General features: G+C 45.2%; 1 protein-coding gene across 1 annotated transcript in view; it reads left to right on the plus strand.

Moving 5' to 3' along the window:
* The first annotated feature begins 831 nt into the window (after positions 1-831).
* ugt8 (UDP glycosyltransferase 8) overlaps positions 832-24674 on the plus strand; it is a 33328-nt gene continuing 9485 nt past the window's right edge. The window contains exons 1-3 of the mRNA XM_034211679.1: positions 832-1024; positions 5544-6376; positions 20850-20992. Coding sequence (XP_034067570.1) covers positions 5546-6376; positions 20850-20992 — 974 coding nt within the window. The 5' untranslated portion in view covers positions 832-1024; positions 5544-5545. The remainder of the gene's footprint in view (positions 1025-5543; positions 6377-20849; positions 20993-24674) is intronic.

The raw sequence follows: 24674 nt of genomic DNA on the forward strand, positions 1-24674 counted from the left end.
ATATTAAAAGCCATTATCTACTATCTGATATACAAATAATGGTTTATGATTTATTAACCAAATAACAATAACTTTTAAATGATTAGAGCTGAAACAAGTATTCAAACTAAAAGTTAGTTTATTTTTTGATACATTTTTTAAGTCATTTATCAAACAATTATTGCATATATTCTCTGGTTCCTGTCTCCTATATTTTTAGATATGTTGTTTTCTCAATTTTATATTATTGTTAACGGATTGTCTTCATACTGCGTTTTGTTTTCGGTTTTACATACATCTAAATATCTCTATGCTGCTTTAGGAAAAAATAATGTCTTTGGATTGTGTTCCTTGGACCAATGAAGCAATTTAACAATCAATGAATGCAAAATACAATACATACTACAATTTACAAACCATTTAAAAATACCTTATTAGAAAAATTGTACATTGCTATATAATACCTAGCCTGCCTAATACAACTACAGCACAACTCACTAATAATTCAACATTTCACATAACAGTTCAAGTTTTATCTCGCCTTCAAAGGCAATATCTTTCTGTAATCGAATCACAACTGATCAATAATATATTTAATCTAACAAAAATGATGTCAGCCAGAGGAAAGAAAGCTGGCCCTGATGGTCTCCTTTATTAAAACTCACTAACCTATGGCCCATGAGCTACATCATCCCAAGTGTTGAGAGTATCAACACAGATACAGTCACCTGTTTCACAGTCACCTGTTTCTCAGTCACCTGTGTGGCCGATACTCCCCACTCCACCTTTTGTGTGCCTCACTCCACCAACCACAGGTTTTCCCCTGCGCCGCTCCCTTCTTCTCCATCTTGAAACCGCGCTAGCCCCGCCCCTGAGAGAGGGACTGGGTGTCAAATGTTCCCTCTGCCCGTCTTCGATACCCGGGGACCCATTTTACTTAACTGCCATTTTTCCTCACATTTGACCTCTCTAAAACTTTAAATTGATATAACATCTTCCACAGTTTCACTCCTCCACATCTACTGGGCAACTTTCAAACCACAAGGTAAGGCCGACACAGGCGAGCACTTACAAAACAGGTGTATCGTAAACTCCGAACTTTATTCGACAAAACTCCACTTTTGTCTTTATTTTTTCCACGCTTATAGTTAAAACAAGTGATCTGATATTACTTAAGTTGACAGGTGTGACTTTACCGTATTGTTTGACTGCTTTTACTGGAAGATCAGGTGCGACGGTGAAAGCCTCCTGAGAAGCAGGTGTAGCCAGGCCAGGTTGCTGTGTTGCGTTCATGTGCTTTGCAAATTCTCCCTTACAATAATGCCGCCGTAGGCGATTACTGAATTGTCATGAAGTATTTGTAAACTCACCAGTAGATTGATTCTGGTATTCTTATTTTCAGTAGCATCACAATGAAAGATTTACTTTTATTTTTGCTATTCCAGTTTTACCTTAAAAGCATAATTGTTTGCTTGCTTTAGGTAATCAGGTCATCAGACTTCAGGATTTTATGTTGGACCCTGTTTAACTCCAGAAGAGCAAACACTGTCATAAAACACGGTCAGCCTGACAAGCTGTGTTGGCTTGACATTTTACGAGTTATTATCAGAGTTTTATTTGAGATATCAAAATTGCACACGTCACTTTATGGTGCAGTTACTGTTTTTAGAAGATAAGAGCTCGATCTGAAACCTCTACTGTATGGCCTGAAAACATTCAAAGCTTATTTGGCCTGAATGCAGTGGATATTTCCTGTCAAAACGATCCGCTCATGATTGAACAATGTTGAATAAGTTGACATCCTCCATGAATACATTGTGGTATTGCTTGCCTTTACCTAGAGCCTGGTAATAAGTGAAACATTATAAATATATCAAGAGCAAGACAGGCTACTTTAGAAATTGTTAGATAAAGTATTAATAATATTACGGTTTTTAATTGTAATGTCATAATAGGCTTAAAGTTATCCAATGAATTACCATTGGTTAAATATATATGTTGTTTGACTACCTTTTTAACTGTGCATCCTTGTTTGCAACCATATTTCACATTCACCAGTGCTTCTTTATTTGAAGTACATTATATTAATGAGATACTGCTGATGGTTACTGGAAACCCTCTGCTTTCAATCTGGGCCTGTCAGACCTGTTCTTGTGTGCCAATGGTTGGGGTTTGGTGGAGGTAGAATAACATTCAGCAGTGGCATGTAAAGAAACATTACAGACATGAGGAAGGAGACTGTTGGAAGGAATGACGTTTAATATGACATTAAATGTCTGTCTGATCTTCAGAGTTACATTGAAAACAGCCTTGGACTGACTGAGGTAATATGGGCAGTTGGGTTTCTTATGCTGAATGCCTAGTAGGCTGGGATAATTACGTAGCTTGTATGTATAAGGAGTACACTTTACTGAGGATATTACATTCAGGCTTGTTTATATCCATGTATATCTTTTGTCAGATGCTGATGAAGCATACATATATAAGGGCAAGCGGAGAGATCTTGTTACTATTATAAACATCTCCTCGTGTTCCCTGGCATGGGAAAAACAAGTGTTATCGTCCCACCTTAATTTTGTTTTCACAAATTTAAGATCTAAAGGCTCTGGACCTTAGCTTAATTTATCGACAAAGAGCAGTAGGCTGCATATTTAATCTTATATTAAAAAGCAATAACGTTATCTTCCAGACATGACTGTTTTATTGACCTTCTGTAGACCAGACAATTTATGTTGGCATTTTAGATTAGATTATCATAATCTGTTTTGTGGTATGATAAACATTGCATGCAATTATTAAATTAGACGTTAAAGCTTTTGGCATCTCAAATTTGACCTGAATCTTGAAGTACACCCTGTGTGTAATCTCATTTTGTCTGTGTACTGTTTTATTCTTTCATTTTTTTCCAAAACACAAAGCTTTACTATTCTAGTCTTGCCAGTTGGCCTCAGGGCCCACATTTGGATAACATTGCAGCAAACAAACCCAAGATCAGTGTAACTCAATTATATATATGAGGCATCATCATTTGCATGACTGCCTTGTGTTTGACTTAATATCAGTTCTTGGAAGTCACATCTCCCCTCTCAACGGGGTGCTTTGAGCTAATGGACCCCCACTGTGGAAACAGCAAGGGTGTTCCTCCCGCTGAGCTAAATCTAAAAAATGTTAGTCCAGATTATGGTATTTGAGAATGATAATCACTGTAAAATTACTTTCTTGTCTCACTCTCAATAGATGAAAATAATTTTCTGTTAAAAAATTGAAAGCTGCAATACAAGGCACTTCATTTGAGATGATAGCAGAAATATGATGGGAATTTCTAATTATTTATGCCATCATTTAAAATGTTGTTTGTTGAGGCCTTAACTGTAGTTTGTTTTGCACAATAAACTCTTCTGTGATGTCGTTTTAACAGATTCAGTTATCTGTATAGTACCTGTTTGCATAATCATATAAAATAATGTATTTGATGTTCAAGGCAATGTCTTGTGTAACATTGTTATATGGTCCACATGTATTGTTTACTGGTAATAATAATCAAGTCTAAATGGGTAATTGTGATTAAATCATCACAATATGACAGTGTTGTAACATAACATTAATGTAGCTGTAGAAAATTATTATTATTTCACAATACCGTAGGCTACGTAGCTCCAGCTCTTATCTGTTTACTATAAAATATTATGCCTTCATAAACAGCGTTCTTTACAAAATGTTGAATGCGTTTCCCTCCTTTTGAACTTTTGTGCCTTATTCATCTCGTCGGTGTCATTTTCTATTCTTTAAATCTCTTAATCAGATCATTTCCTCGGCCCTCCCTGTGCGCAGGGTAACCAGACTCCATTGTTAGTAATTTAAGTCTTGACGCATTGCAGTCCTCCGTAGACAGTGGCTGGTTTCTATAGTTACCATCAACAGTCTGGGCTGAGAAGTGTTTGTAACGTTATCTTCAGGACATTGCTAAACAAAATGGTGGCCACCTTAAGTGCTTTTCCTACCGTTTCCGGGCATAAACTTCATATTGGTGACAGACAGGTGGCAGATACACTATATAATCCACTTAGGATGCTATCTGGTGGTCCCCATAAACAATATGGGCTGTGCCATTTGATATAAATTGAGGTGTAACGGTAATGACATCAGGAGATATTACTTGTTAGGTTGCCAGTCTAAAACATACAGACGCAGAATGAAATCCACACCTACAGGCACTTTACAATCTCCTACTCCCCTAATATTCTGTCTTTGGACTGTGGAATCACACTCCACACAGATAACACGCAGGTTAACAAAGGACCTCTTCAATTTTGTATATTTACTTAACTAGGTGTAGCACATTTTAATGCTGATTTAATACTCAACACATGTGTAACAATTGTTCTCAAGGTGTTATTCATTATTTTCTTTTGGCCTCTAATTGAATATTTGGAACAGCATATTCAAATAGATATTTTCTTATCTCCAGTGCGCCAAAAGGTAAGCTTTGAAAGGACATGGTGGGCTACAAATATGTAAATGAAGCGAGAAATTATTAATCAAGAGGTTTCCATTGTTAATGATTAATCCAAGTGAGAGGGGGAGTGTAGGCATATAGGGCAGAGGCTCTGACAGTGTGGCCTGATAATAGTTCTTTGTGTTTGTGAATAGAGAGGCCGAAGGTTTAGAATGACGTTGGTACTGCCCACACCAAGTCAGTGATGGCTGTGCTCAGAGAGGAGGGATGAAGGGGTGGAATGGAAATGCAGATAAAGAAAGGCAAAGGATAATTAGCAAAGGTACACTTGAGGATAAGAAACCAATGCAACCAAACATATACTGAGACGTTGTAATAGGGAATTACTCATAGGGACCTCCATAACAGCCTCTGGATTTCTACCGGTATCAAATAGCTGGCCCTTTCTCTACGCTTGGGATTCAACAATAGCTGTCTCTAGAACAATCTCTTCATTAGACAATGACAAGAAAATGTTTGACCCTGCCAGGGACAGGATTTCCAACATCTTGTAGTATAATGGTGATAATGATCTAAGAATTGGTGAAGTATCAGTGACAGGGGAGAGAACTTCAGAGTTGGTTAAGGCAGAGGCTGTGTCATTACTGTGTCTCAGAAAATCTCTATGTCAATGCTCTGGCCGTAACTTCCAATAAATCCGAGATAACTTTAAAGCTCTCTGGTGTACTCTTTGTTTTCCTGTTCTTTGCTCCAAGAATTTCATCCCAGAACTTAAACAGACAAAAAAATAGTAAAGACCAGATTGCATGAAGTTTGATGCAAACAATGTAAGATGTAAAATATTTGTAGATACAAAGTTAAGATGACAAACTAATTACATAAGTCTTCCCCTTCTTTCTTTACCTTCTCTGAGACTTGTGATTTCATGTCAGGCTTCTCATTGAAGATGAAAGACAAACAGTTTTTGGCCCATTTGCCAAACCTATTATTAATATTAAACATACAATGTATTTATGTGTCTAGACCTGCTGGACATCATTAATTATTATGACCTTTTTTCTTATGAATGTCTCTGTGTAACAATTGCTATTTGTTTTTATTGTTTCAGCCATGCTACTTCCCTCGTCACTACTACTCGTCCTTGGCCTCCTCCCTTGGAGTCCCAGTGCATCATGGGCTGCTAAAGTGATCGTGGTTCCACCCATCATGTTTGAATCACACTTGTATATCTTCAAGACGCTGGCCGAGGCTCTACACCAGGAGGGCCATGAGACCCATTTTTTAATTTCAGAGGGTCGTGGTGTACCCCCTTCCCCTAACTTCCACTTACAGCGCTACCCAGGGATCTTTAACAGCACCACAGCTGACAATTTCCTTCAGTCCAAAGTCAGCAACATTTTCTCAGGCAGACTAACATTTCTTGAACTTTTTGACATCCTTGACCACTACTCCCAGAACTGTGATGCTGTGGTTGGCAGTGTTGAGGTAATGACCCGCCTCAAGGAGGCCAAGTTTGACCTGCTGCTGGTGGACCCTAATGAGATGTGTGGTTTTGTGATTGCTCATATCCTGGGTGTGAAATATGCGGTGTTCAGCACAGGCCTCTGGTACCCCGCGGAGGCAGGTGCCCCAGCCCCCCTTTCATATGTTCCCGAATTCAACTCATTGTTGACAGACCGCATGTCTCTGCCCCAGAGGATCGCCAACACAGCTGTTTACCTGGTGCAGCGCTTTGGAGTCCGTTATATTGCATTACCCAAGTATGACCGGATTATGAAGAAACATGGAGTGACGCCTCAAGTGGCCATGTCTGACCTGGTGCAGGGCAGCCGGCTGTGGATGCTGTGCACCGACATGGCTCTGGAGTTCCCCAGGCCCACCCTCCCTCACGTGGTGTACATAGGAGGCATCCTCACCAAGCCCCCCAACCCACTGCCACAGGTCAGTACAGAGAGACACACAGGCAGGAAAAAAGCACATTCAGAGACTGAAAAATGTTGACGGTTTATGCAGTGTTTCACTCTGAGAGTACTTTTAGATCACATTATCAATATCAAATGAAGTGAGAAACTATTAGGATAAAATAACTGGTAAACAATGTAGTTTTTTCGCTAATCCAGCAAACATACCCAATACATTAAGCTATGGACTCAAACACCATATCAAATGCAATGTTTTCATATATTATCATTGCTATGAAACATATCCCACATCACTCTAATAAGGTAAAGTAATGTTACTGCATGGTTAACCATAGGGCAAAAATACTTGATGTAAACAAATGTATATGATGAAGTTCACTTACAAAAAACCCAAACACAAAATACACAGATGATTCTCTTTGTATTTTGTTCTTTGTCAGTTTGAGTTTTAGTATTCTTTTGTATATACCCTTTGCTTGTTCCATTTGTCTTCCCTTGTATTGGTAACTTGTATTATCAATCCTGCTACAATGCGATCCTTTATAGACAATGTTCGGTTGAGGATTGATTTTGAGCAGAGAGCGAGGGGAATCATGGGGAGAAGAGGCGGGTGGTGATGGGGGGGGGGGGGTTAGTCCAGCGTTCGTCCAGCGTTCGTCCAGCGTTCGGATGCCGAGAGCACAGGCTGTCGGTATCTACTGTGGGTGGTGTTGGAATGCCGCTCCAGCCAATGGGGAGCATTGTGCCGTTTTGTGAAGAGGGAGTTATAATGGAAGTGGAGGGAGAACGAGGCCATTGTTCTGAGCAGAGCTTTGGGGACACTGAGACTCTTTTATGGGGTCACTGAGGCTGCGTTGTAGGGACAGTAGGGCTGCACTGCTGGGACACAGAGTCCAGTGTGCCCCTGATGTTGCTCGTGCCAGTGCCAGCCATAACTGTCGCAGCTGGACCATAGGCCTCCCTCCATCTGCATGTCCTTCACTTCTATTACTCCCAACATGGCGGCTCCCTGATCCCCCACTGTCAGACCATACATCTTCACGCACCAGACCTAGTTTCAGAGTAATGTGGGTTACACCTTTGGATGAAACTAAGATCAGGAAAAGCGGAGAAGGAGGATATTGTTGGCCTCATTTTACAAAGGCGTGTCAAGACTATCGTTTTCACTTCCTCATCAAGTCTTGTCAGTCGGTAGAAACCGATTAGTGCCGCAGGACTTATTCCTTTTTCATTTGATATAACTACCGTGCTGACATTTAAAATGTTCCGGAAACTTTTAACTGATAGCCCAAAGTTACAGTATACTAGTGAGTATATGCCCTGTAGGATGGATGTCAGATGTAATTTCTTAAATATGGAATTCATGTGATCATGTAACAAGGTCAATGGGGTCTTTGTTTTCTAATGAGTCAGTCAACTTCCTTCAGGGAATCTCAAAAGTAATGAGATAATGGTGTTTACCGCAAAGAGATGTTGACCTCAACGTCCAAGTTGTAATCATGACTTGGAGCTCTGATATATCAGACATCAATCTGGATTTAAGAAGTGTCTAAAAACAAACAAACCTGGACACATAACTTCCATGGATATACCCTAATTTAATGCTAACTTGGTGAAATGACATGAGTCTATAGCTCCTCTTCAGCCCATCAACTGCATGATTTGGGGCTATTATCTTCTTCAGGAAATAGTTTTGGATTACCCAAAGTACCTAGTATGTGGTTTCAGGAGAGAAATACTGCTGTTTAATTTGAAGAAGAATTAATTAATTTGACCTCCGTTGTATTGATGCATGTATGAATGTTTTCGAATGGACTTTGGCAACTGTGGCTGAGAGGGTGTGTGGCCGTCTTTCAACCAGAAGGTTGTGGGTTCGATCCCAGCCCGTGCAGCCAACATGTCGATGTATCCTTGGGCAAGATACTTAACCCTGAGTTGTTCCCGATGGCATGGCCAACGGTGTGTGAATGTATGTGAATGTTAGGTCCTAGAGCAAGTGGTACTGCTCTGTATGAATGGGTGTGAATGGGTGAATGACATGTAGTATGTAAAGCGCTTTGAGGGGTCGTAAAGACTGGATAAAGCGCTATATAAGTACAGTCCATTTACCATTTACTTTAGATCAGGATATACATTATGTTCAACAGCACTGCTGATAGTTGAAGACAGGTTTGCTTACAGCATTTTTTTTTATTGACGTCCCCATAAGAAACCAGCATTTGTTTGGTTCCTAATTTTATATTAATTGATCAGAAATATAATTTTAATGGGTACAAATGAGTGCTTTGAGGATGATATCATGGCAAAATATGCTACTCTCAGATTCATTTATATGTTTATTTTGAAGCAAAGTGCAACAGGCAGCAATTCAGAAGAGATCTAAATTCATGTCACATTTACTGAAGAATAATGTTTGCGCAAAGGAAAGCATACTGTAGATTTTACTCTTGTTCTTAGGCTCTGTCTATAATAATGTAAAATCATTAGAAAATTATACCATTAAGTTTAGTAACCTATCTTAAGCTTTGACAGGAATAGCTGATACTTCTAAATAAAAAACGATTAATTGTTTTTTATTTATTCCCTGTTTTGTACATGTTCCTATCATTGCTGTACATCTACACTGCTGTTTTGTTTGGCTGTTTTAAAAAAAAAACAAAGATAAGGAAGGGGACATTTATACAACCTGTACTATACACAATATGATAACAAGAGATTACACTTGTTAAGCGGTTTATAGTTTGGGAGTCTCCTTGTATCTACCCATTGCTTATCAAATGGTACCCTTTGATGACTGATAGAGTTTTTCTGCAAAGTTGTGTAAGGTGTATGACATTTTCTATCAATTGTCTGTAAAGCTATAACTCATTCATCCTCAAGTCATGTGTGGGAAACATGCTTCAGTGATAAATGTTTATTTAAAGGGTCTGTTCCATTGATGTCAGCTATTTATCTGCTCACCCTCAGATTGACCTCAGCTGATTAATTGTAGTGATCAACTTATTTTTCCCATCCTGGTAAGATGATTTTGAGGGGTTACGTATGGTAACCCTAGTTATATAAACACAGGCGGAGCCCTCTACCTCTGGGGCCGTGTCTGTCCTATGCTGCTTGCTGAAGAGAAGTAAAGGATGGCAGTGAGGAGGCGAGGTTCCTCACTGCCATTGCAAAATATAAATGTTACGGCCTGGCTCATAGGCTGCAACAAAGATGGGAGACCAGACAAGTGAAGTGTAAGAAAAAGCGTATTTATTTACTATAACCAAAACGAGGGGTTATGTATGGTAACCCTTGTTATATAAACACAGGTGGAGCCCTCTACTGGACTCTATGGGTACTTCCCTTGATCCTATCATACAAGCATTCCTTCACTGAGACTTTCTAGACGTAGCCGGCCCCTGGGCGGGCCTATCTGAATGCACGTGCATCTCACCGCATAAGAGGAGGCCTCGCCTCCTCACTGCCATCCTTTACTTCTCTTCAGCAAGCAGCATAGGACAGACAGGGCCCCAGAGGTAGAGGGCTCCGCCTGTGTTTATATAACTAGGGTTACCATACGTAACCCCTCATTATATCTCTCACAGGCTCCGCCCTCTACTGGACTGTATGGGTACAGTGGGTGGAGCCCCGATGTATACACGAGCTGTCGTCCCACAAAAACACTGCTCCTGACGGGCTTTCTGGTTAGCAGCTGCTGCGGCCCACTCACCTCTCCCTTCCCTTGGTCGTAACCGTGGAGAGAAAAGAGGCTGCGGCTGACAGAGCACAACCTGACTATAACGTGGAGGACTCCCCCCTCCTGCCCTAAAGCAGGGGAAAAAGAGTCCTCCAACCCCTATGGGTCCATGTGCGCGTCACGTCCCTCCTGCGTAGCCCCAGCAAGCACAGACGATGAAAAGGAGCCAGACATGTCCAAGAGATAAAACTTTATGAAGGGGCCTGGCGTTGACCAAGATGCCGCCGTGCATATGTCCTCCACACTCACGCCGTTAAATAAGGCTGTTGACACAGCCATAGCTCGTGTAGAGTATGCACGGACCCCCGTGGGGAAGGCTCTCCCCGCCTGTCCCTAGGCATGTGCAATTCACTCGCAGAGCCAGCCTGCCAGGCGTTTCTTGGACAGAGCTTTTCCAGTTACCCCACCCCCAAAGCACACAAACAGCTGTTCTGTGTGACTAAGGGCAGCCGTGCACTCCACATAATATGCCAGCGCACGCACCGGGCAGAGGAGGTGTAATTTAGCCTCCCGAGCCCCACTATGGGGGGGAAGATTAAAACCCCCCTACTGAATAGCCCTCGACCTGAACGCACTCCTTAGGCTTTTGGGCACAAAGGAGGGGTTCGGTCTGAGTGTCGCCCCGCTCTGGTCACCCCGGATCATTAAACAACTCGGGTGCACCGATAAAACGGTTAACTCAGACACTCTGTTGGCTGACGTTCAGGCAAGTAGCAATGCTGTCTTCCACGACAGTGCTTTCAGGTGCTCAAAAGGTCCTGTGCACCAGCGGCAGGTCCCACTGCGGGGCGGAGGCGCGCACCACTGGGCGCAGCCTCCTGACCCCCTGAAAAAACTGCAACATTAGTGGCTGAGAAAAAGCTGACCTGCCGTTAAATCCTTCATGGCAGGACGAGATGGCTGCTGGATACACTTTCACTGTGGAATGAGCAAGCCCTCTGTCCACCAACAACTGTAAGTACAACAAAATAGATCCCAATTCACAAGATAGGGGCTCTATTTTCTGCTCCTCAAACCATCGCAGGAATCCCAGCCACTTCGGCCTGTAACAGGCTGTGGTGGATCCCGCTCTAGCTGCCAGGATAGACTGAATAACACTATCAGACAATCCACCCTGCCTTAGCCTGTCCCTCTCAGGAGCCAAGCCTGGAGAGGTTGGCCCATAGTGGGTAACGCCCCAATTGCAACTGCCTCCTGAGAGATCTCCCCCCAAACTTGGGGAGAGATCTGGCTCTCCCCAGGAGTGGGAGAATGAGACACAATGGTGGAAAGGCGTGAAGCAGCTTCTTTGGCCATGGCTCGTGTGCAAACGCGTCCACCCCCAAGGGCGAGTCGTCGCTCAGAGCCATGGAGAACCACAGGGAGCAGTGGGTGTTGCACCGGCTGGCGAACAGATCCACCTTTGCTGTCCCGAACCGGGCTCAGATCCGCTTCACCACCTCCAGGTGAAGTGCCCACTCGCCTGGCAGGGGCCCGCCCCTCGACATGAGGTCGGCCCCCCTGTTTTCCAGACCCGGAATGTGGAGGGCTCTCAGAGATAACACCACCTCTGCAGCCCATAACCACAATTTCTCCACTGTGGTCAACAAAGCGGCGGAGCGGACTCCGCCCTGCCTGTTGATATATGCCACTGTGGTGCTGTTGTCGCTTCTGGGGCCTCATTTATAACGCCGTGCGTAGGATTCACGTGGGAAGGTTGCTTACGTAGTAGAAATCCAAAAAATAGGTACAGAAATGTTCCGACATTTTCCGATTCACCAAACATTGCGTACCGGCGAGGAAAGTGCGTACAGCACTTCCTACGTCGGTTTCCCTTTATAAATCACAATCGACTCGAAATGCGGTGCAGCTTCACGTAACGCCCATATTTGCCTATAAATAGTCAAAGAAACGCCCATTCATTCATTCATTTTGACTGACTTTATGAAGAAGATAGCAGGAAATGACGACAGAACAGCTACAAAATACATCTCACACCGTGTCAGATTTTGGTTATTTTGGGGAGGTCGAGATAAATCATATCGTTTGGTGGATGCCGTTTGAACCAGAGTAGCAGCATGGAGGTCGGATCGTCACCAACCTAAATAAATAAGTGGTCCGAAAAAGGTTCATGACAAAAAAAATACACATAGCCTTCCTCAGGCAGTGTGTTTGTACCGGGGACAGGAGACCCCCCCTTGATGAGAAACTCTAAGAAATGATCGGGGAATCCCTCCGGAATGGAGTCATGATGACTGGATCTGAATTATGTTTTCGTATTTGGTGGTTTGTGTCCCAGCTGTGCGCAGCGTCTCCACTGCAGCAACTCTATATCCACCAGTTCAAGGAAATACAACTATGTGTTGTGTTATATTAGCTGTACAATTTACCACATATGGTGTTCTTAGTTTCCATACCTCCTGTGTTTTATGAGCCACTTATCAAGTCTTAGCAAACGGCATAAAACATGATTAAACATGGTAGTATATAAAACCATGCTAGTACAACCTATAGAAATGCAAAACCGCATCATTTATGAGAAAACATTTCATAACATTAAGACAACATATTCAAGGTGGTTTTAAATAACATCCGTATTTATTTATTTCTCCAAGTTATGTTTTTGTGTGCACTGAGGAGTCTCAAACAGGCGTTTGTTTAATCATTTTAAGATTGGCTTTAATCAATGTTTGAAAATGAATTCTTCATATGATTAATAATAATAATAATTTCAATTTATATAGCGCCTTTCACGAAACCCAAGGACGCTTTACAATGGGAAAGTAACAAAACAAAAAGTAATAATAATCATACAGATACATAGGCTGAAGAAAACAAAACAGGAACAGGTTGCTGAGTACTGTATATTTAGTTGAGGCCAAAGGCCTGAGTGAACAGATGGTGTTTGAGGTGTTTTTTGAAGGTGTCCAGAGTGTCTGCATTCCTGATTGCAGAGGGGAGAGAATTCCAGAGGGTGGGGGCTGCGACACTGAAGGCTCTGTTGCCAAATGTTTTCAGCTTGGAGCGCTGGATGGAGAGCAGCCCTTTTGTCAGAGGACCGCAGGTGACGAGAGGGGGTGTAGGGCTGAAGGAGGTCAGAGATGTATGGAGGGGCTAGGGAGTGGAGAGATTTGTAAGTTAGCAGGAGGAGTTTGTACTGGATGCGTGACTTGACCGGGAGCCAGTGAAGATGGATGAGGGTAGGGGTGATGTGTTGCCAGGGCTTAGTGTGGGTGAGGAGCCTGGCTGCAGAGTTCTGGACGTACTGGAGCCTGTCCAGGGCTTTGCTGGTGACCCCGAACAGAACTCCATTGCAGTAGTCCAGACGAGAAGAGATGAAGGTATGAATGAATGTTTCTGCAACGGGGTTGGGGAGAGAGGGCCGGAGTCTGGAGATGTTTCGTAGGTGAAAAAATGCAGTTTTGACAGTAGACCTGATGTGGGACTTGAAGGTGAGGCTAGAGTCCAGAGTGACGCCCAGGCTGCGAACCTCAGGGGAAGGGTGGATGGAGCCGCCATCGATGGTGAGGAGCAGATCTCCAACTTTCCGGAGCAGTGTTTTTGGGGCCACAACCATGAGCTCTGTTTTGTTATTGTTGAGTTTAAGTAGATTTTTTGACATCCAGGCTTGGATGTCGCGGAGGCAGTTGACAAGTGACAGTGGGGGTAGCTGGGATGATGGATTGGTACTGATGTAGAGTTGGGTGTCGTCGGCATAGGAGTGGAAGTTGAGACCATGTCGGCGGATGATTTCACCGAGGGGGAGCATGTAGATCAGGCATCCTCAAACTACGGACTCCGGTCCGGATCCGGACCGAACCACCACTATCTCCGGACTCTGAGCAAATTATACTTTTCATATGTATTATCTTTCTGTATTATATGTGAGACATCGCCACAACGCATTCGCAACGAGTAAAAATTCTCCGCTATGTCCACTGCAAACAGCGCTCTGCATGTCTGACTGTTCCACTGTGTTCCACCTGTGTGTGTCAACGCTTTGGTCCAATCACATTCAGCATCCAGTCAGCGTTTTTTTCCCCCAAACAATCTACGAATCAGAGGCACAGTAGGGCGGGTCTTCGCGGAATGCGGGTGGGAAAAATGTGTGTGTCTCTTTCAACCTGTCTAAGTCAGAGAGAGAATTAAAAAAAAAAAAATTCAGAGCGAGAGTTAACAGCTCATCTAGTTCCATCTGTACTGTAGCTAGTAGCCTAGTTTCACCTACCGGGGTGGCAACTGACACCCTAAAAATAGGCCCTGCCACCCCAGTTGGCAGCTTTGTTTTGAAAGAAAAGTTGTGGCTCATCGGACATTTATGAGAGAAAGTCTCTAATGTCCGAGTGCAAGTGAATGCAGCACAAGATGCACGTCATGTAACCCCTCCCCCGGTCCTGGCGCGAGCGTGGATATACGATTGGCGGCGATTTCATTTTGAACTGGACGGCGCAAAACGAGAAGCATTCGGACCCAAGCACTGAAGGAATGAGGTATTTACGGTCTACAATGACAGAGAAGAGACTGTCAGTTTGGCTGTACTCAGCATTGAATCAAAACGCACTAAAGCTGTTGATCTTAATACGTTTGTGAGGCGTTTTGCTGAACAAAATGGTAATCGCCGCATTCAGCTGTAATAGACATGTCAACTTCATGCTCTGCTCACGGATGAGCATACACAACTATTAAGATGATGACCTTACGTGTGTAAATATATTGTTTTCTTTGAGGCGGTCTGCCCCCAAAAAACTGTTTTAAGTCCTGAGAAAGTCAAATCAGACGGTGTGTAAAACTACACTGCCCAGCCAAAAAAAAGTAACCACTTTGATTGAACTAGGCCAGTAGGTAAGGACTTTCCACTGGATAATAACTGCAGTATAAAATAATGCATGACTGAAGTGATGGAGACCATGTTGAAGGCAAACAAAAAGAGGAAATGACAGGTCAAATCAAGCAAATCCCCCTCTCAGATTCCACAGCAACCAGAAGAACATAAATACTGGCTGGTGATTTGATTCATCAGCTTTGTGATGGAATAAAAAATGCACAGTGCATTTCCTTAGCTGTGGGTGAGTCCACTGACACCACTGACAATGCTCAGTTGCTGGTGTTTGTGAGTTTTTATGATGAGGCAAAGGGGGAGTTTGTTGAAGATGTGTTGGGCCTGACGAACCTCAGTGGACACACAAGGGGGCAAGACATTTATAAAGCAATAATGGGAATGCTGAATGAAAGAGGGTGCAGCTGCCTTTATTCATAACTGTGCAGCTCTTACACTGCGTCTCTGAGGGGTCAAGCACAGACACAATAACAATGAAAACTGCTGCATACAGATTATTTTTGTTTATGCAACCTCGTGTTAAGAATCTTGTTGCAATTGTTTAAAAGTTTGAATGACCGTAATAAACGGACCTTTGTCTTATTGAAATATTTATTTTGGACCTTTAAGATTTGTATTTGAGTACCCCTGATGTAGATGTTGAATAGAAGGGGGCCGAGCACCGAACCTTGCGGCACACCTTGGTTGACAGGGGCTGGGGGAGAGCTGGATTTTCCGATGGTCACAAACTGTTGCCTGTTGAAGAGGTAGGAATGGAACCAGGAGAGGGCTGTACCAGAGAGGCCAAGGTAGACGGATAAGCGGTTGAGTAGGATAGTGTGGGAGACTGTGTCGAATGCGGCGGAGATGTCCAGGAGGATAAGGATGCTGACGAGGCCTGAATCGGCGGCTATGAGGAGGTCATTGGTTATTTTAATAAGGGCCGTCTCTGTGCTGTGGTTGGATCTGAAGCCTGATTGGAAGGGTTCGTAGAGCTCATGGTCGGACATATGATGGTGGAGTTGGGCAGCAACTGCTCTTTCCATGATCTTGCTAAGAAAAGGAAGGTTGGAGATCGGCCGGAAGTTGCTGGGGTCCTCTGGGTCGAGACCAGGTTTTTTGACGATGGGGGTGACAGCTGCTATCTTGAGGACAGCGGGAACCTTGCCTGATTCCAGGGAGGAGTTGATAATTTTAACAATGGTGGAGCAGAGGATGGGTAGGCAAGTTTTGACCAGGGCAGAGGGCATGGGGTCGAGGGAGCAGGTTGTAGCCTTAGCTTTTGAGACAAGTTTGGTAACCTGTGTGGCATCCACTGGTGCAAAGGAGGAGAGACAACATTGAGGCAGGTGTTGAGTTGAGCGAACAGTGACTGGAGGTGGTGTGGCATGTGGATGGGATGGGGCAGAGGCCTGGAGTTCCTGGTGGATGGAGTTGACTTTGTCCTCAAAGAAGTCAAGGAACCTGGTGCAAAGCTCGGGGGCGTCTGCTGGGTTGGGGGGGTCAATTGGGCGGAGTAGGCGGTTTATGGTGGAGAAGAGCATACGGGGGTGGTGTTGCTGGTTACCGATGAGTGAGGAGTAGTAGTGTGCCTTAGCTTTTGAGAGGGCGACATTTTGTTTATGGTATTATTTCCACATATTTCTCTCCATTCTTCCTTCTGCCAACGCGGTGTCGCAGTTTCTCGTCTCTCCCGTTTTTATGCTTAGTGCGTACGCATGGGTTAGAGTTTGCGTGGAGGACCGCACGTTTTCCCGTCAAGTTAGTATTTTATAAATCGCAAACATTGCGTAGAAACTGGCGTACGCCATTTTTTGAGCGTATATCCCTTTTATAAATGAGGCCCCTGACCATTACATGTCTCCCCTGAATTAAAAGTTTGAAATGCTGGTGGACCAACACTACTGCCCGCAGCTCTAGGAGGTTGCTGTGCCGTGTCTCTGTTAGAGACCAGCGCCCCCCTATAGCTTTCCCAAGGCAGGTCCCTCCCCATCCAACACTGATGTAGGAGGTCACCCGTCTCAGCGGGGACCCCCTCCAGAGGTGATCCGGGGAGCCCCAGAACCAGAGGTTGCCCTCCACTGAGGGGGGATGGTCACCAGACGCGGTTTGTGTCTCTTGAGATCTAAACGCAAGCTGGAGAACCACCTCTGCAGGTGGCGCATATGCAGTAACCCAAGCGGGACCACAACATGAGCTGCCGTCATGAGACCCAAGGTCTGCATGACAGTCAAAGCTGTCACTGTTGCCCCCCTGTCGCAGTCTGCAAACTGCCCGAAGCAAGGATGCTTGTCTGCTCTCTGACAGGGTGGCGCATAGCCTGCCTGCATCGAGCACCACTCCCAAATACAACGCCTGATGCTCTTCTTCCAATTGATCGCAAAACCCAACTTGGTTAGGTGTAGGATCAATTGGGCTGTATAAAACATTGCCCGTTCCCTGGACCTGGCCATAACTATGAAGTCGTCCAGATAAAAGAAAACTCTCATGCTCCGGCTGCGCACTTGCTGAACATGCACGGGGACAGGGAGTAGCCGAACGGCAGCCTGTTGTACTCATAGGCCACCCCCTGGAAGGCAAAAACGCAAATACTTTCTGTGTTTCGGATTAATCCCGACATGAAGGTAAGCGTCCTTCAGGTTGATGGTTGTAAACCAATCGCCTGGCTGCACCAGTCCCAGTAATTGTTTTATAGTTAACATCTGGAATTTTCTGCGTGCAATGTGGAGATTCAGACTGCGAAGATCCAGAATGGGCCTGAATTCGCCTGTCTTTTTGGGCACCAGGAAGACAGGGAATAATGCCCCCCCCCTCTCTGTCTTGCGTGTGCACAGCAGACACTGCCTGTTTTTGCACCAAGGCCTGAACCTCTGCTGAGAGAAAACCTCAGGATGATAGCTTTGCTTCTCTTATGCCTGTGAACGGAGGAGGGATGCTGCAAAACTGGAGTGAATAACCCAGTCTCAGCGTCCTGTCCATCCACTCCGTTAACACGCAGCTGCGTTTCCATTCCCCATAACACTGTGTTAGGGGATGTGCAATCAACTGTGGGGCCCCAGCAATAAAGCCGTGGTATTCTCTGGCGACCCGTCCGGCTGCAAAACTCCCCATGAAGGGAAGCTCTGCCCATGGGGGGGGTCGACACAGGAAGGGCCGACTCTCTACTGAGGTCCTTGACCGCGCGCGTTCCGCCATGATGTTTTCACCCAAACAGTGAAAAACATCAAGCGGAGTTTTTACACTTGGCGTTAATTATTTCCTAACCCTGCTACGCCGGCCATAATGTCCCTGTACCCGCATAGCGCGGTTTATCACTCTCACCCGCACATGCGCACTAGCTGCCTCCTTTACTGGAGTTACAACCTGGGCAGTGAGTGGGGAAACTGTACTGTCAACGTTACGTGGCAGTGTGGGTGTGTGGGGGAAAAAGAGACACTCAAACTGGAATACAATTTATCTTTTTTATTGGAGAAAGATGTTATTGCAACCAAAGGGTCAAACAGGGAGGAGGCGGGATTCACCCTCACGTCTTGGCCGGAGAATTCCCCTCTCTCTGCCGGGACACTTCCTCCCGCCGCCAGTCAACTCCTGGAAGACGGAGCTCCCCACCCAGTACCCCTTCGCTGCAGCGGGGGCCGGAGCTGGGGCCGGAGCAGGAGCCCGCCGGGTTCGACCAGTCTGTCCCTGTAGGGGCCGGTACTGAACCGGTACCTCAGGACGGGCCGCGGAGGCAGAGGGCGCGCCAGGAGCTCTAGGGGCTCTGACCCGGCGCCTCTCTCTCTGCCTTACCACCGCCGGGCGCACTCCTCCATGCGGAGGGACCTGAGGGCGAGCATGCAACATGCGGCTGAGCTGCGCCCTCTCCCCCTCCAGGCGGCTGAAGCGCTGGGTGACCGAGGATATCGATCCGAAGAGCCCTTCCATGGCAACGGGGGCCCCAAGGAGATCATCTGTCTTTTCTGGTCAGTGCGGTCAAACCTAGCCACACGTGACGCGACGCCACGGTGGTCAGGGCCCTCACTCGACCGGCTGCGGTAGCCATACCGTGGACCAGATTATTCATCTGGCCCACGCAGCGGTCCGAATAATCACTCCCGTCCTCAGGCGAGTGTTTCCTGCTGAGGGGAAATCAGCGACACTCCCAACACACCTAGATTAATGGCCGCCGCTGCCATCTATATAATAATAATAATGATATTGGGAGGGATGAAACCCTCTTTAATGGTCACACATGCAGAGCACACAGCACACAGTGAAATTTGTTCTCTGCTTTTAACCCATCCTAGTACCAGGAGTCTAGTACTAGGAGCAGTGGGCAGCTATTGCACAGCGCCCGGGGAGCAATGGGAGTGAGGGGGGAAGGGGGTTGTCCGGTGCCTTGCTCAAGGGCACCACGGCAGGGCAGGAGGTGAACTGGGACCTCTCCAAGTAGCAGTCCACACTCCATTTTTAGGTCTGGTCAGGGACTTGAACCGGCGACCCTACGGCTCACAGTCCAATCCCCTACTGACTGAGCGACTGCCGGACCTGACTGAGCCACTGCCGGACGCGCCCCGAGCCTGAATATCTTATCCAGATATTCAAGCATCTCGCGGTCACGCGACAGTGGGGGCAGGGGCCTTCTCTCCTCTGCCCACCCAGCTGTCAGCGGAATCAGATGTGTCCGGGTGGCCCTCCACTCTGAGGATTCCAGCCCAAGTAGCCACCGGAGCTTTCGTTCTCAGTGGCTGCCGCCACGTGGCCTCCACACACCGCCAGATGTCTCGCAGGGGGGGGTGACACAAAGGCTGGCTATGCTGGACAGGCCGTAAAAGCCCTGACGCAGGCGGCTCACCGGCAACGGTGAGGGGAGCGGCAAGCCTGCACGCTCTGCCGCCATAGCCCTCACCGCCGAGAAGTCCTGTCGTGCAGACCTGTTCTGCTGATGGCCTTCCTGGCGGTCACCGTAGATCTCGGACGACGAGGTGTCATCATCATCCCTCTCTCCGACCCGTCCGGGCCGCTGGGATGGCGAAGACGAAAAGCACTCCCTGCTCGAGGTCCTCCATCTCCACCACGTCGAACTCTGGGTCCTCCACCGGCGAAGCGTAGCACCCCTCAAACAACGCCAGCCTTTGATGGCGGCCGGAGCGAGGAATCAGTCGGCAGGCGCTGCAGACTGCAGTCAGAGCCAGGTTGGCCGCCGTGTGGTCGGACCCCAGGCACTCGATACACCGGTCATGGGGGTCGTCACCTTCAATTAAAACACGGACACGAAAGACAGGGGCGCTCCACAGGTGAGTCCATTGTTCTTCGTATGCTTTTTGTAAAAGATGTATTTGTCCGTCTCTCTTCACTCAGTTACTCACTGCCTTGCTGAAGAGAAAGGGATGGCAGTGAGGAGGCGAGGCCTCCTCTTATGCGGTGAGATACGCGCACATTCAGGTAGGCCCGCCCAGGGGCCGGCTACGTCTAGAAAGTCTCAGCGAAGGAATGCTTGCATGATAGGATCGAGGGGAGTACCCATAGTGTCCAGTAAAGGGCGGAGCCTGTGAGAGATATAACCAAAGGTCTTCAAAGAAACCTAATAAACGTGAAAGTCAGTTATCAGTAATGATGCGTGTATGGGTGTGTGAAAATGTGCAGAAACAAATACGCGGCCGTGTCCAACAGAAGAATGAGAGAGCAGTATGGGTTAGTGTTGGCCTTTTATGTCGACGGCCCAGTTGTAGTTCATCAGGTTGATCAGCTGAAACACAAACAAGAACCAGCCAGCAGAACACAAAGGCAGAGACCCCTAGTGGAGTGGAGGGGGTCGTAACCCAAATAAATAAGTCTACTATAAAATAAGTGACTGGTGAGGTTAAAAATGTTAGATGAACAAAGGGTTATTCACTAAAACAACACATTTATAAGCGTTTGCATTTTTATGAACCTCTACACAATGAACATTTTTAGCTCTTTCTCTCATTTCTCCCACAGGATTTTGAGGCGTGGGTGAATGACACAGCGGAGCATGGCTTTGTGGTCGTTTCGTTTGGAGCTGGGGTCAAGTACCTTTCCCATGACATAGCTCACAAACTGGCAGGAGCCCTCGCCAGGCTTCCCCAGCGTGTCGTCTGGAGGTAAAGTACCTGTTCTCTCACTCTGGAAACCACTTACAGTGACAGATGTGAAAATGATTTTCTAATAAGGTTCAAGTTACTGTATCTCCTCCAATCAGCACTCAAGGGGCAAATGTATTGCTTTATATGAACCCCCATTATCAGCTATACTGTGCACAATACATCGGTTTTTAAATTGTCATTGAGCTGTTGAAAAGGAATCTAACTTCGATACAACCAATGTTAATATCTAGGCCGTCTCCGATACCGAGATCCGGTGCTGATAAGGCTCCAGAAAACGTCCGTCCAATCCTTTTAGGACTAAACCCCCCAGAATCTACACGCAAGATCAACGTAATCTGCTTAGGGGGGCGCTTACAACATGGCCTCTAACACCATGCTGCCCATCGTATCACTTATTTCAGGCACTAAAGCGTTGATCTCCGACCGCCAGGATAGCAAAACGGAGTGTATAGCGGAATAGGTGTTGGTGGGCTGGTAGAACCCCAGAGCAGTATCTAAACTGCCCCTGGAAGAGAAACCCTGTGTCGTTGGGAGACTCCCTGGTAATTAGGGCAGCTTCAGGACCCACAATCCCTAAACCCCCATTTTGATCACCAGATATACCAATTAAAACAATGCAAATGTAATGTCAAACACAGCCAGAGTTAAATATTAATATCACAGCAGTGATATTACCACATCAGCAGAGCATATGTCATATTTCAACATCAATCAAAACCACAGTAACCAATGTGAAACTATAGTTTAACCTTAGCAGAGTTTCTATTCCCCTTAAACAATTTCAAATTCAAATTATCAACTAATGTCAGCCTTTTCCAAGGAAGGGTGTTCTTACCTCACTCTAAGACCAAGCAGATACCTTCAGAGACCACGAGAGAGACCAGAAATTGGGTCGAAATGTACAAAGTACAAACCGGATTTATTAAGGTTTTAACAAAAATAGAGGATTTACAAGAATCCAAAAAAATAACAAAGACACAAGGTCTAAGAACAAAAGCAACAGGTTCACAAGTCAAATGTCCTAAAGCAGTCTAAAAGAGCCCAAGCCCAGGCCCAGGGCCCAAGGCCCAGAACTTCTGATATTTGAGTTGCACTCATTTAGTAGTCTCAATTCAGCACCATCAGATTGTGGTGCAGAAAGCAGAGTTGCTGAGAGGCTCCACTAGCAGCCGTCACAGTCCCAGTCGTCCCAGCGCGTCACAGTTTCTCCGCTGCAGTTTCACTCGGTCGACCCCTAATGCGCATAGGTCAAAAGTTCAGAATGTTCTATCTAGTTTCACATGCCTGGTTTCATACGTCTGAAAAGACATGATGGAAACATACATCCTTTCTATTTACAGCCAATTTAGTATCTTTTTATCAATGGTAAGCTCAGTGGCGGTGCCAGGGTATGGCTGGGGTAGGTTACAGCCATACCAAGAAATGGCTTAGCCCCACCATGAAAAATGATGTTAAAGTAAGCAAAATAAAGTCTGCCAACTCAATAAAACATCTTTGATAATGTCTTCTGGCCAATCAGAATCAAGATAACGGCGTGGTGTTGTTGCAGGAAGTCCCGACGGAGAATACTTTTGCGGTAGTACATCTCTATATACATCGATACAACATTACGTGTTGATAGAAATCAACACGTAATGAAATAAGACCCCACGGTTTGATGATTGATAGGTGGGTGGGCATTTTGACACACAGAACAATGGGGGCTATCCACCCTTATCCACAATGTAAAGTAATTCACAGCCTCTTCCCTCTTCTCTCTGTGAGGAGCAGCAGGTTCAGCTTTCAGAACAAAGTAACAAAAAACAAAAATGGCATTCATTTTTTTTAAATATGTCGTGTAGTAATAGATTTATTTATTTTTCTTCTCGAGAGTACCAGAATGTGTATTTTATGTTAGTATTTCAAAAAATCTCCTGGGGGAGAATCCCCCCAGGCCCCCCTGCAGGGGTTGGATTTTCAGCATGTCAACTCTAGCTTAATAGAGGTAGGTGAGGTAAAGGTCAGGTCTGACACGGCCACTTACTGTAAACAGCAGAACTGTCAACTTGCAATATTGGTTTATTCAGCGCAGCAGCAAGGCGTGGGAATATAATTTTAACGTCTGTTTATTTGTTTATTTATCAAGTCATATTGTTACTGGGATATTCATTAACTTTGTCGCATATTTTCCTCATATCCTTCAGCCCTTGTGCAATAGCACATTATAAAATTGAGGCAACTATGTTGTTTCTCTGTGATAATATTTGACATGGGACCAAAGTCCATGTTTCTGCCCTACTTTGCTCCATGGTATAATCTCATGTCGTCCACTTGTTCAAACAATATTGAGTAGGGAATCCTTTGTTCTCTTCTCAAGGAAAAACGTTTCATTTGCTAAGTCAAACATAAAGTTCAGTGCCTCACTTTTAAACCTGCAGAGTACCACATACAGTTGCAAGAAAAAGTATGTGAACCCTTTGGAATTACCTGGATTTCTGCATAAGTTGGAAATAAAATGTCTTCTGATCTTCATCTAAGTCAAAACAATAGACAAACACTAATAATAATAGACTGCTTAAACTAATACCACACAAACAATTATATGTGCATATTATTGAACACACCATGTAAACATTCCAGTGCAGGGTGGAAAAAATGTGAACCCCTAGGCTAAAGACTTCTTCAAGAGCAAATTGGAGTCAGGAGTCAGCCAACCTGGAGTCCAATCAATGAGACGAGATTGGAGGTGTTGGTTAAAGCTGTCCTGCCCTATAAAAAAATACACACCAGTTTTGAATGTGCTATTCTTAAGAAGCATTGCCAGATGTGAACCATGCCTCGCACAAAAGAGCTCTCAGAAGACCTACGATTAAGAATTGTTGACTTGCATAAAGCTGGAGAGGGTTACAAAAGTATCTCTAAAAGCCTTGATGTTCATCAGTCCACGGTAAGACAAATTGTCTATAAATGGAGAAAGTTCAGTTGCTACTCTCCCTAGGAGTGGCCGTCCTGTAAAGATGACTGCAAGAGCACAGCGCAGAATGCTCAATGAGGTGAAGAAGAATCCTAGAGTGTCAGCTAGAGACTTAAAGAAATCTCTGGCACATGCTGTTGACGAATCTACGATACGTAAAACACTGAACAAGAATGGAGTTCATGGGAGGAAGCCACTGCTGTCCAGAAAAAACATTGCTGCACGTTTGAAGTTTGCAAAAGAGCACCTGGATGTTCCACAGCACTACTGGCCAAATATTCTGTGGACAGATGAAACCAAAGTTGAGTTGTTTGGAAGGAACACACAACGCTATGTGTGGAGAATCCAAAGGGTTCTTGCAACTGTATGTGCCCGTGGGAGCTGGTTAGTTTTTCACAGTGTTCTATCAACATAACATTGACAGTCATTTGTTACAGACATGGGAATGGGGAAATATGGTCTTTAACGGGGGAATAATTTGTAAATTTATTTGCGCATGTGTGTGTCTCTCATAGTGTTATATACCATTACCAAGTAGTGATGTGTCGGTCGCAAACGACTTTTAAGTGTACAACGGGAGCCGGCTCGCGCCCGCGAAAGAGACGGTTTTTTTCTTTTTGTTAAGTAATACAAGACGATATGATGATCTCTGCGCTACGGGTGCTTCGTGCATGCATGCATGCATGTTGTGACATGTAATATCCAAGGATTAGAGACTGTTGGATG

Source organism: Gymnodraco acuticeps, unplaced genomic scaffold, assembly GCF_902827175.1.
Source record: "Gymnodraco acuticeps unplaced genomic scaffold, fGymAcu1.1, whole genome shotgun sequence".
Taxonomy (NCBI): Eukaryota; Metazoa; Chordata; class Actinopteri; order Perciformes; family Bathydraconidae; genus Gymnodraco; species Gymnodraco acuticeps.